A 14,046-nucleotide genomic window follows, 5' to 3' on the forward strand; every position below is an offset into this window, starting at 1 on the left:
GCAACTACATTATCGCATTTTAATGTATGTACTTTTCTCAGTTGAAGTCACTGGTGCATGATAGGCTCAGATTCGTTGATTACCCCCAAGATGAAAATAAGTATTCCATTTGTGTCAATCTACATACAACAACAAAATAGAAAAACAAAGAACCAGGAAATGCAGGTGTTTGTGGGTTACAAAATCAGTCAAAATGTCACATTATTTGGTAACGGGATAGCTAACACAGTGCTCAAACAAACACTTTTTTTGTATTCGTCTCAGATCATCCACAGCCTGAAGCATTCATTTCCCATTAAAGGCCAGTTGCATAGAGCAAACCTACCAGACTCAATGGAATATAGGATTTCAGCATTTTTCCCTTTATCCTTGTCCCGGGCAGTTACTTGAAGCACTGCTGATCCTAGAGCTGCAGACTCAAAAACTCGCCCTTTGTAGGATGAGCTTGTAAACCATGGAGCATGGTCGTTTGTGTCACTAACATTTACAATGACTCTAGCAAAGTTGCGCTTGACAGGAACATCTTGATCTCGTACCTAAACAAAAAAAATGATAAAGACAAGAGCAGTCAAACAAATGCCAAGAGCTCTACACATCTGCAGCATACTACATAAATCGTGACTCTGGATTTCTGAAGTCATTATTCAAGAGAAGATGACGGCTTGTAGTAAATAGGATGCCACTTGTTAAGTTCAAGTATGCGACTGTTCAAGTTGCTAAAGCAATCATTTTAAAGACCTATCATTATTACACACTTCTTGAATTTATACCAAATACAAAAGTAAAACAAATTACTCTTCAGTCTATATAGCTACCTTCCAGCACTCAGATGGCTGCTTTAGATTCTTTCAATACCTACACATTCCAATGAACTGTAACAACATTCTGCCTGAAAGATAAATCCCGTTCATGAACGAGCTATGTTTTTCTCCACAAGACCCTTACTTCTAGCTATACGGCCATCACCTAACATTTAGACAGCAGTCTATGCGTGGAAGGCAAATATTGATTGGCAAATGAATTCTAGGATTGGCTTATTCAATGCAGGAGAATACAATGAAAAACGAAATAACATTTATTCAAGTGTAATAAAGCCCCTGAAGGATAAGTTTTAGGTAACAAATAGAAAAAAGCATACATTCATCCATTTAAAACAGGAAGCTGAAACCTTTCAACAACAACTATGATTAAGACCTCTGTTAACAGGATATGTGTGAAAGGTGCATTTTTAGGTCTCATCTACGTGACACCATAAGCTCTTTGTGGAACTTACACTGGGCTAAGAGCCCCTCCATTGGCATCATATTATAGGATTGGTAAATAAAAGAAAGATACCACAAGCATCATTTCATAGATGTGCCCATACATCTTAGCGCATGTGTGCACCTACAAAATGATGCAGCATTAGTAGTGGTTGCACCATCAGGCCTTTTTAGGTCTCAGCTAGACAGCGCATGCACTGTCTCCAAAAGACTTGTGTGCTATCTGGGGGGTTACTTGCCACCCACCTCCTACCTATTGGTAAACTTCAGTGTTGCCATCATTTGTGATGGCATGAGGGTGTCTTGCCTTCTTTTTGTATTTGGCCCTCCTATAGCGCATGAACCATGTACGTCTCCTTGCACTGCTCCCGGTTTGCAGAACTATTATTTCTTTGTTTTCCATAGGAGTACTTGCGTTTTCAGGCGGACTCCCTTGTGCACATACCACTAAGATGCATGTGCATGTACATAAGATAATGCATTTCTTTAAAAGTTGTTAAAACACTAACAGCACTTGTCTATTTTTTTTTAACGATCCGATGAGATTGGCGCACTTGCTCGGTTGTGCATCTTACCATAGCGCAAACACAGGCAATGATATCGGAGCACTTTAATTACTCAACAGTTACATTACACAATGAGACATTCATTTTTTGCACTAATCCTGCCACAATTACATTTTTTTTTACCCATTGTTGTTTGTCCAGCTCCCCAACCCTCTCCTGCTTGACCCATCCCCCCACTAACTCGCTCATCGCTGCATTCTTTATTTTTTATTTTTTTTGCATGTTTGGATAGTATTGGAACGCTTGTTCTGTACTCCATCTTCCCATAGTGCCAACACCAGCCGATGGCATTGGAGCACTTTCAGTGCTCACCAGTTACATTACACAATGAGACATTCATTGTCGTAGGCAGGGGAAAGCACAAGTAATTTGCCCAAGAATTAAAAATGTTCAGCCGACCCAGAGATTCGAACCTGGTTCCCCATTCGGCAGCTCTGGCTGTCACACCACATCCTAACTTCACTTCACAGCTCCTCAAGTGTTTCTCACTATCACTTCCACATTTGATCATCAAGACCCCGTCAACACTGAACAAGCACTGGCAAAGCCAACAGATCTCGTTAATGCCAAAGCTATTGGCCTTGTCAATGTGAATGTCTTTTATCCATGCTGTCTGCAGTTTAGCATGGCTGAAAGCCACTGAAAAGAGTGCTATGATGCGGTCAGTGCAGGCCACGCATAGCGATTTTGTTAGTTAAGAGGGGCAGGACAATAAACTCAACATGGGGGTGAAGAGACCGAGTCGGCTCAACATCCTGTGATTCTGGGCTTTCAGTAACTTTCAGCCATGTTGAACAGCAGTTGAGCTGCAAGACAACATGGCTAAAAGACATTCAGTTTGGCAAAGCCAATGCTTGTTGCCCCCTACCCCTTTTGTTTATTGGCTGTGCTTCACAGCATCTTTGCTGATGTTGTACACTATTAAAAGGTACTTGCATAGTCAATAGGTCCCAAAGACGAGATCTATGGGTTCTACCAATGCTCGTTTAATGAAGAAGCTAAATAATGAAGCCCAAGCTTACCGTCACAGTGAGGACATGCTGATGCATAGTCTCATGATCCAACTTTTCAACCACATAGAGGGAGCCAGTACCAGGATCCAAGCGGAACTTTTTCAGACTAGTGGGATCAATACTGCTCTGTAATGAGTAGATTAATTTGTTCTTCTCGTCCTTGTCAGTGGCACTGATCTGTAGGATTTCAGTTTCTGGTACCGTGTCCTCGGGAATAAGCACTTCATAGCTGGAAGCAGAAAACTCAGGCCGGTGGTCGTTTATGTCTATCACTTTGATGAACACCTGTCATGAAAGAGAGATTTGTAATAGTTTAGTATTTAGCAAGATGTGTTTACCAAGGATTAGAAAATGCAAAAGTATTACTTCAAATTTGATGAATACACTGTTTACACATCCTGAGAGGATTACCATTGATAGCAGGCCATAATATGGGATGGCAGGGTTGTGTGGCTTTGTGGGAATATTTGTAAAATGCCTTGTTTAAGCGCAAGTCGTCTGGCTGCATTTTATTGCATGCAGGCAGCAGTACCAAATCAGGCCACATAGAAGACCATGGTAATTATAAGGCAGAAGTAAACCAAATTATGTGGCAAGATTAGTTGAATACGATATAATGCAGCAATTTTGTGGCAGTTTTGGTTCATTATGTTCTAATTTTTAAACAATAACTCTGTCGGGCCAAAGGTTTCACCTCAACAGCATCGGTTTAACACCCAAGTACAGCAATCAGCGACTGAATGGTGACCAGTTAATCTTTGCAAATGGCCTGCCAGCACACAGCAATAGATGTGACAGTGTTTTGGTACTTATTGAATAGGAGTTAGAAACAACTGTTTTGCTCTTAAAATCTTGACATTATTATGCATCAAATTATGGATTATGTGAAAATTGTGGCAAATCAATTATGTTAAAAAATACCACACCCCTGAGTCCCGTATTTCCAGTAGTCCTGACTACAAGCAGCAAAACACCCGTTCTACAACTGCTGAATCAGCATGTACAATGTCTAGGTTAATTCTCCAGACTTTAGATTATGTGAATCAATCTGAAAAGGTGTCTGCTGGCTTTCTGAAGATTTTTGCACAAATTCCTAATTGCAGCTCTTCAGATTGTGGCTGTACACCTAGAGATAACGGTTAGAAGGATAAACAATTAGAAAGCAAATTAAGAACATATAAACATGGAAACATGATGCATTTTCGTTTTCCTGAAAAATGACATCAGATGTCAAAGTTAGCTTAATTTAAAAAAATTAAAAAAAATGTTTAAGCACGTTTTCTCAAATAAATGCGCATGAATTATTCCTTCTGTTCTTTTTTTTTTAATCTGAATAGTTAATTATCTCACTGTTCGGCCCAAAAATACGATTAGATTTCCATGGTCCTGCTGCAGCCAATACAACACTATTAAGACCCGAACAAAATCATCATGCGATCTAAATTGTGTTGAAACTTTAAATAATCAACATCAAACTATATACAGATCGTGTGTAAATATAAACTTTAAGGAGAAATTAAATGATAGGGTACGTAAAATTAAGAAAAAAAAAAACTGTTTCTTAAATAGCGGACAAGAAATCATTGATACCAATGAAACCCACGAGCCTAAAACCAATTGTTGACGGAAAAAACCTTTAAAAAAAGTCAGATACGGTTGGAAAATGTATTCAGATGGGGTTCACACCACCACATCATTAACTATGCCCAGAAAATCAGCCTAGAAATGTTGACATCCAGTTGGATTCAGAGCTTCCCTTTTCCTCCATCAGATTAATGCTGTGGCAAAGGGAGATAACAGGGTATTGACGGCTCTTCCGCTACATCACTAACTGCAGGGTGATTTAATTCAAGAAATAGCACAGTGTACAAAACAAGTCTGCTAGGATGTGTCTCAACCTGCATAAATGTGGTTCTGGTATCCCTGGCATTAAAACTCACTTTTACAACTGCCCGCGAAACAAACAAACAAAAAAATCTGAGCAATTAACATGAGGCCGGTTTTGCTGGACATCAAATAATTTCCAAAGTCTCTGCAATCCAGCCAATCGCTAATAATCGGCTACAATAGGGTCAGATTAAAGAAGAAAGATCTTCGGTGCACTGGCTTTCATGTTTTTAACAACCAAGCGGACTCCGTTTACCATAAACACGAACCAGTAAGAAAACACATCATGAACCTCTGAAAGGGTGTGGTGCACTTGAACCCACCCAGACACGCACCATCTACTGTACCGAAAGCATTTTCAAGTGTCCGGAAAGTAGTAGGTATGGCTTATCTAGGTGTCCAAAACAAAAGTTCACGGTTTATATGGTATTCAAATGTTTCACAAAAATCTGCAGGTACGAGCAACATATGAAATATTTCAACAGCGTTAGTTGCGCACTAAATGACCGGGTGATTTATCGTCAAATCCTATTACAGAGAAGAGCTCATATGCGGCACAAATGCAATACGTGGTTCCATTCTCTATACCTCTTTACCTTGGTAAAACAAACCCATCATTTAACTGAGTACCAGCTCACCAGTCGGCTTCTAAGAAAAGTTATCAAAGTAGCCAATACTATTGTTAAAATTTGATTCCCATCACTTAAAATATTTTATACAGAGCTATGGGTCAAATGTGCTATTTACTGGTCACAAAATACTCGTCACAATTTGTGACCAGTATTTTTGCAACCTGTAAAGATTTTTAAGAACTGACCTATGTGCCAACTGGTCGGTTCTTAACACTGCAAATTGTAGTGGGTCAGAATCCAACATAATTCTTTCATATTAACGAGGTAGGTCCCGAAATTACAACCCACTACAATTCGTCACCATCACAGGGATGCTGGCCTGCTGGTGTCAGAAGACCACCATTTCTGCAAATGCTTTATACATAAAACAACCTTTTTCATGTAAATGGGGTAAAAAATATAAAATTAAAACTCAATGTTTTGTAAAGCGCTTTGTTTTATTTTTAAAGTGGGTAGTGGTCCTATAGACCACTGCCTACTCCTAAGACATGTTTTTTTTGACCATTCACAAAAGGGGAATGGATCCCTTGCGGAAATACTTTGCCCTTTGCGAATCGGTTACCAATGGCTTTGAGTAGTCCGTACAACATTAACGATTGAGAGCAGATTTTGGTCGTAAAACATTCATGCATACTATAAGGAATAGGTATTTGGCAGGGATGCCTTAAAACAAACCCTTTCCAAATACAGATACAGTATGGTTTCCTAAACCCATTTATTTATTTCAGTAACCTGTTACCGAATCATTAAATGCGTTTAGTCCATTCCATAAAACCACATTTACTGGTTGCAAACTCTGCGAATTACCGAATTGCAGGGTGTGTGATCTGTAAATGTGTTCGAACACCTGCGGCCATATTAATGATAAACTATTTTTCACGGGAAAGAACTCGCAATAGATACCTTAACTGTTTTTATTAGGTTTCTCAAATAAATATATGATCTGTAAAATCACTCACGAGTGTTTTGGGGTACCAGTAATCAATGGAAGGAAATCAAGAATACTGTGTTGGAGCAGTTATACAAAATATTTGTCACAATTAAGCTCCAAGTCCTCCCTCCCCATGAGTTATATGATGATGCCGGCTCCTTTAAGAATATCTTTGTTGTGTCGCTTGTCTACAACGTTGGGCTGACTCGATCAGACGTGTACAATAACACTATAGAGGCTTCTTTATAATCATGCTCCAGTAAAGTTTCTGGGCTTAAGCTAAATGTCCGACCTGGGGCAGTATCACATAATGTGTTCTGTGGTGCAACTGGTACATGAGCTAGTTTTCTGCGTACCCAGGCACTGCAGCATTACAAAATGGGCCCACACACCTCTATAAACGCCAGCATGCACATCAGCTGTTTACTGTCACTCCTTGTGTGGCCATTAGTCTGACAAAGATACATCCATAGGACTGTGAGGGTAGAGGCAAAAAGGTCTTTAGGAGGTACACTAACAGTGCACCTCAAAAAGGTTGTGCACGTTCAGTGTACCCCCTGAGGATACACCTCTGGGTAGGGAAAGTTGGTTCCATGGACTCCCCATAAATCTCCCTCCATTGACTGCACCCACCTGCAAGGGGATCTATGGTTCCCTTTGAAAATGCAGGCTGCTACCACCTGCACAGTAAAAGATGGAGGGACTGCTTCACGCAGCCACTCTGCTCTGTCTTTCAGTAATGCTCGGTCGCCAGGACAGGGGCGAGTTCGCGGCTGCCATGAGTGCAGCACATTAATTGCAATAAAGTGCACTGTACTAGTGCGCACCCGACACACTTGTTTAAAGGTGCGACATGACTCAAACAGGGACAGTGTGCTGATTATACGATAAAGTCCCAGAGATCCAACTTTCAGTTCAGAAACACATCAATAAAATTGCAATTTACCTGGGTGTTAATCGACCTTGTTCCATCCGTTGCCTCTACTGTCAGGTTGTAATTTGATTTCTGTTCTGCATCAAGAGGTTTAGCAACTACGATAGTTCCAGTGCCCTTGTCCACGTCAAACCGGCTGTCGTGGTTGCCGCCTGGTTTTAACAGGGTAAAATTATTAAAAGACAACGTATGTGAAATAAAAACGTGAAATAATGTGAAACAAAAAGAGGTGTGCATGGGTAATTTAAACTTTAAGCAAATATGAAAGTGTGTGGCTGCTTGAAAGAAATGGAATTTACATAAAACCGAGGACATTAAGACGAGGTAAATACATCTTTTCTCAGAAGTTTATCTTATAAAGTGATGAACATATTAAACATGACTGTTTCATTTCTCCCCCGTGAGGAAACTGCCTCAAATTCACCATTTCCAAGCATAACATAAATGTAAATATGAAATACTGCAACAGTGAAAAAAGGGACATGAAACACATACATCTTTAATCACAGTTTAAAACATGCATCCACCTATACGTGAATATGTAAAATGTCACTGCCTTCTCAGCATTTGTGCTACAAAAAACATAAAAGGAGGGGTGCAAGCAGAAATCAAGCTATGTGCTAAACAATCCACTCGCTACGCTCTAGGGGACATTTCTAAGAGACCAAACTAGAAACGTGAGATCTCAGCAGATACCTTCTGCTGTACAGTTCAGCTCACAAGCCATCTGAAAGATGTAAAATGTTTCGCTAGCCAGTGGGCCACCTGGCAAGGACAACAAGGGCAGCAGAGGAAGCAAGGAAGACAAAATAGAAAGACAGGTCGCATTACAAAATAGTAACAGTTCAGACTAAAAGCAGATACTAAGTTTAAAACTACCCAGGGCAGAAATAAAAAACTTGATTAAAAAATAAAAAAGTTGTACACATGTTTTTTAATGTAAATTGACTCAATTTTACAAACCGTTTAGCAAACTACTGACCAAAATGGACGGCCAAAACAAATCTACGATGCTTCACTGCACCAATGTAGCGCTCTTTCATAGTCTACTAAGAGGTATGTAGATTTTCTTGGATTCCGCTATCACCCCTTCTTGGTGGATATCACAGACTCTTCATTGAAGTGTTTGTGGATTTCTTTGGGTTGCCCTTTCAGTTTCTTCTGGATGCATCTTCTAGACGCTAATACTGGGATGTCTGTTGATCTTCTTGTGGTAAGCGTTACCTGCTAGTGGGGAGACCCCCCCGGGGCCCAGCTAAATGTGGAGGTATCCTAGATATGGGTCTACACTGCTTCCAGTTGGATCCCATAGACATGCATTGTGTGTCAGAATTAATTTACTCCAGTGTTGCAACACAACACTAATTAAGGGGAGACAATAAACCTAGCCTGCATTATTCTTTGACCCACGCAGAATATTGAATACAGCACATCCTATTTCTCCCACATACGGCTCTATTTAATTTAGCTGTGCCAATTGTGCAAAGACAACCAAATCATGTCAGAAGTCATGGACCCATCACTCGGTTCTTCCCATATAGGTTGTTCTGCAAACACACATCCCTCAAACCAAACATGCATGTTCGACTGTAATGACTTGCGACAGTGTCATGTCATGTTATCTAGCCTGGCAAAAAATGTTAACCCATGCAGTACTGATCAGAATTCTCACAAACTAGTAAAGCTACTCAAGCCTATAGTTCTCCACACATCTAATCAGTAATCATCATCTATGCCCTGGAGGCACAAAGACATGTAATTAAGATTTCATGGACCAAATTTTCCATCTAAACAACCAACCTGAAACAGCCCACTCCTAGCCTAGTCGAGGTTAACTCATGTCAAGCGTGCAACTGTTGTGAGTGGAGATGAAGCAAAAGTTTCATGATGTGAAAAATTAGGGAAGCCATCTACATATTTACTAGCCATACTAAAAATAACACATGGTAAACTAAGCATTACACAGGTTCACAAGCATTCCGTAGCAGACGTTGGTAATATTTTTCCTTTGTACCAAGAAATTAAATGCAGAAAGTTAGCGAGCGCTGAGAAGACTAAAATAATGACTTGGAGAGAGAGTAGACCGTGACCCGAAACCATATGAAATTTTAAGCAAATATGAAATTATATAACTGTAGATGAAGGCTTTTGAGCTACTAATTGAGATAATGTTTATTCAGGGCCGCAACTAATCTGTGCATCTATTAGTACAACAATTTGATTTATAAATGTTATGCTAGTGATACGTTCTTATTCCTTTAGTTATATGTAAGAGTATACAGTCCTTCTTGGCAGTGTAGGACAAAATAATAATAATAATAGAATGCGTTTCTGCCTTTCAGTTTAAGAAAAATCTTGATGGGTCCGTCGTATAGCGCATGAATAATAACCTATCAAAGGAGACGTCTTATCGCGTGCTGCGCTGCTTTGAAGCCTGTATTGCTGAGCAGACTCTTGCGAGACAGCTGTCCATATTCCACCATAGGGTGGATACCTGACAAAAATGGTATGTTATTGTGCCTCAATAGGCCCGCAGTTATTTCGAAAATCTATTAGAATTATTAAAATGTATTTAAATGTGGAACATCAAATGATTTACCATAGCAATGTGTGCTCTTCAGCCCCGCAATATGGATCCGCACCCAATGAGGGACACTGAGGCCATCACTACGGATCAGCCACTACAGATCCCGGCTGTCAATTTCTGACAAATATTCATTAAAGGGCATTTAATTTTTAATTACAATGCACTCAAGAGATTAATGTTTTGATTAGTTCGGTTATGGGCCTGTGATTAACAATTTTCAGCTGCTGTACCTTAAGCCAGGACACCAGCCTACATCAGCAGTATTAAAGGGATTTACCCCTTAAGGTATTTCTTTGTTGTTATTCACTCTTTATAACCAGTACCACTTCTTAACAAACCAAATAAGTAAAATTTGACAGTGTCTCAGTATATGGCTATGAGACACTAACATACAGAACTATCCACTAACTTGAGATTTGTAAGTGAAGAGGTGTAGCAAAAGTGTGCCAGCCTGTTCCAGTGGGTGGAGAATAAAAATCATGAAGAGAGCTAGGCAGATACTACCCATCCCGGAACAACTAGTGAATCCATGTCAAATCGATGCGATTGTCCTGCTTCTTTTAACCTGCTAACACACACAAAATAAGTAAAAAGAGCTCCTTACCGGTTATGTCAAACCACATCGGTGTGCCAGGGGGTTCAGCAGATATGACACCGATCATGTGGGCGACAGGGTCACTTTCCATCACAGTGAAGAAGAAAAAGGATTCCTCAAATAATATTGGCTCTGGGGATGGTGTGGGCTTCAAGATCCATTCTATATGCAGTCGCGTAGATGACGACTTCTGGGGGCGGCCATTATCAACAGCTTTAATCTAGATGGTATAGATGTCATCCATTTAGTAAGGCTGGAAGTGTTTAGGTTAATGAACAGGTGAAGCAAACGTTGCAACAACAAAAATACTCAACCCACTTATCCAATGAATATTTTTCTTTCGGCCCAATCATCTGTCTGATGCTGAAGTATAAGTTGATGCCTGAGATTATAATGCAAGCTAAAAATCAGTGATGCTTGCAATCATTAAGAGGGGTATTTACAGAGTTGGAAGAAGCTAATATGAAGCTCAACAGATGTTCGCATTTTGAATGGATGTATTTCTGGAAGCCATTACTAAAATTAGCATTTGAAAGAATGATGCGATGACCCAGTTCGATGCCTAGCGAGGGAATCATGGTCTATGTGGAAATATTAAAGATGGAAAGTGTATACTGCAAGTAAAAAAACAAAGAAGTTCTACAAATACTGGCGGCAGTCTTGTCTCAACAAAACATGCAGACTCAAAACACTGCTCAATACGATGACTATAAGTGGCTAACAGCTACTAATCCCATTATTCCTCCACCTATTCCAATATGGCAAGGCACTTGGAGACGAGGCTAACATGTTAATCACTATTCTATCACAGACCCGTCTATGGCAATTACAGAAATTGCTGGTCACATTCAGAAAATGTTAAGTGCAGCCATTTATTTCCATCTCTGGCACACAAACGCATTACAATAACTATTACTGGAGGTCGGGAGTAGGCATGTGGCAGACTATTCTGCATGGGCATGGAGAAATGAAATATAAGCTGCCTCAAAACAGATATTCTAATACTGCATAACAGTACATTATGTAGAGGATGCGGCGTTTATTGCACACAACTTTGCCCCAAAAGGATTACATTTCCTGTGGCAGCTAACAACCTTTAAGAATCTAACCTGGGCTCATGCTACCCATTTAGACACTTACAAAATATACATATAATACATTTTTTTAACAAAAGTAATTAAGTACAAATATATATATCCAAGGCATGCAAGACAATGACCAACACTCACACTAAGAATGTCATATTCTCCTGCTCCTGAAAATGTCTTCGATGATACAAGTCCAGTTTTGGGTTCAATAAAAAATTTCCCTAGCTCGTCTCCCTCCTCGATGCTGTAAGATATCTCTGCATTGGGTCCTTCGTCCTTATCAACAGCAATGACTCTGTAGATGGGATCTCGCTTTGACATTTTTTCCCGCTCTGGTTTTTCTCTTTCTGGAAGTCTGATCTTGTAAAATTTCTGCAGGAACTGGGGTTTATTGTCATTTTCATCCAAGACCTTGACAATCACCCTGGCCACAGTAGACTTCGGAGGATGTCCATGGTCTGATACGGTGACCTGTGCAAAGACAAAGTTTGATGTATCAGCTGAGCCACAGCAGATTAACAGGTGTACTGGGAAAAAGGTTAGTGCCATTTAGGTTTATCAGCACGGCTTATCGTAGGAGTTGTAAGAAGGGCCAATGTGACATCAAAAACAGCAGAAGAATATCTGGGTCTTTCTGGTGCTGGGACTCTTCGATCTGAATATGTTGAATGGACTCACTTTCAAATATTCTAGCTGCTGAAGATGTAAAAACATCAAAACTGTTATCCCCCAAAGTGCTACTCCTAATATATCTTGGCCATACCCATTAAGATACCCTTTAAAGGTATACAGCAGCATTTTAAAAGTATTTTTACTATATATATATATATATATATATATATATATATATATATATATATATATATATATACATATATACATATATACATATATATACATATATATACATATATATACATATATATACATATATATACATATATATACATATATATACATATATATACATATATATACATATATATACACACACACACACTTCATAGATCTCATTATCAAATGATGGACTCGCTCAATGCCCATTTGAGATAGACATTTGCAAGGCATCACTTGAATGTACTAGCCACCACTCCCTACACATACAGCAGGCATAAGAAATCATGGCAGTGAGCAGCTCAGAGTCGAGCTGGATTCCTTACAAAAGGAGCTAGTGATTCCACTTCACAGAATTCCAAAATGTGGTCACAAATCTTACCAACAGCTCAAGTGACCTATTTAATTTGGTACTGCTTTGACATCAGGGCATGGAAATAGGACTGCAGCAAGTATGATGCATATCCCTCCAAGGAATGAAATGTTGATTTAAACATACAGTAGAAACCTTGCAGGGGAATCAATACCCAGTCAACAGAAGTCCAGAAGTAAGTTCCCCAGTCTCAGATGCCTTGTAGCAAATTGTTCTGTGCTACCTTATCATAGAATATAGGATGATATTCTGAAAGGCAAGTCAGTGTATATCTAAAAAGCATTCCCTTGACTGCAGTATCAACAAAAATAAATAAGAGGTACAGCTGCTCAAGAGCAAACGACACACAGATCTGTATCAACAGTTTATCACATTGGTCTACAAGCGATTTACTAGTCACCCCTTTCTAACTTACAATAAATGATTTACTCTTCAAACTCTTTGTTCTATTACTTGATACAGGGCATCAGCCCCTAAATCTCCATGTGCTGCAGCATGCATTAAAACAATCCAAATCAGATTTCCTCTACGCTAGAATTATCTCACCCTGGGCACCACAGGCCTATTTCCTGATTCAAGAAGACCATAAAGACACACGGTTTTGACCTTCACCAACAATGTACATCACACTTTGATACAAACTTGTGGTAGAATCCAATAGCTGACACTTCACTAGGTACAAATGTTACTCATTTTTGCTCAGGTCAGTTAATTATCCCACTTGCAATTCTCCACATCTTGATATGCTCTATTTTTCTATCTATCTGGTGCCCCTTTCACTACGTATTACACAATGTCTCTTCAGCTTATACTTAAGTCTTGCTGAGAATTACAAAAGTAAAAGTTAGAGGCTTTGTGAATATATAAAATGAAAAATAAGACATGAACATGAAGATCAAATGAAGTCAAAATGAGTGTGGGTGGTGGTTCACCTAAATTCAAATCTGCGGTAATATTTTATTATATTTAAATATACATAAATTAAGCTGCTTTTAGGCATGTCAGAAATAATATTGAAGGACCTCTGAATTTTGTGATTGCATACCTCCAAAATATGTTCTGCTTGCTGTTCACGGTCTAGCTTTCTTGATGTAGTTGTAATAACACCTGGAAAGAGGGAAAAATATAAGTTACACAGCAAAAATATATTTATGGTTTAGAATAGATCGAGTTCTGGAAGAAACTGTGGATTACTACTATAAAAAGCTGTGCGGCAAAGGTCTTAAATAAGCCTCTGGTCAGGCAATGTCAACCATATACTTACAAATTCACCTCTCTACAGACTGAAATAGAGGAATTCCCCTTTGCAGTAGGACGTTTTTCAGCCAGGGTGATCTTTAAGTG

General features: G+C 39.3%; 1 protein-coding gene across 8 annotated transcripts in view; it reads right to left on the minus strand.

Moving 5' to 3' along the window:
- FAT1 (FAT atypical cadherin 1) overlaps nt 1-14,046 on the minus strand; it is a 277,803-nt gene that overhangs the window by 119,574 nt on the left and 144,183 nt on the right. For all 8 annotated transcript variants that reach the window (XR_014978169.1, XR_014978170.1, XM_085641986.1 and 5 more), the window contains exons 4-9: nt 13,748-13,809; nt 11,637-11,966; nt 10,417-10,627; nt 7,238-7,377; nt 2,851-3,126; nt 326-536 (exon numbers count right to left, since the gene is read on the minus strand). Coding sequence is in view for 6 of the 8 variants with exons in the window: in XM_085641986.1 (XP_085498112.1) it covers nt 326-536; nt 2,851-3,126; nt 7,238-7,377; nt 10,417-10,627; nt 11,637-11,966; nt 13,748-13,809 (1,230 nt within the window). In the remaining 2 variants the exon portion in view is untranslated. The remainder of the gene's footprint in view (nt 1-325; nt 537-2,850; nt 3,127-7,237; nt 7,378-10,416; nt 10,628-11,636; nt 11,967-13,747; nt 13,810-14,046) is intronic.

This window comes from Triturus cristatus, chromosome 2_2 (assembly GCF_964204655.1).
Source record: "Triturus cristatus chromosome 2_2, aTriCri1.1, whole genome shotgun sequence".
Lineage (NCBI taxonomy): Eukaryota > Metazoa > Chordata > Amphibia > Caudata > Salamandridae > Triturus > Triturus cristatus.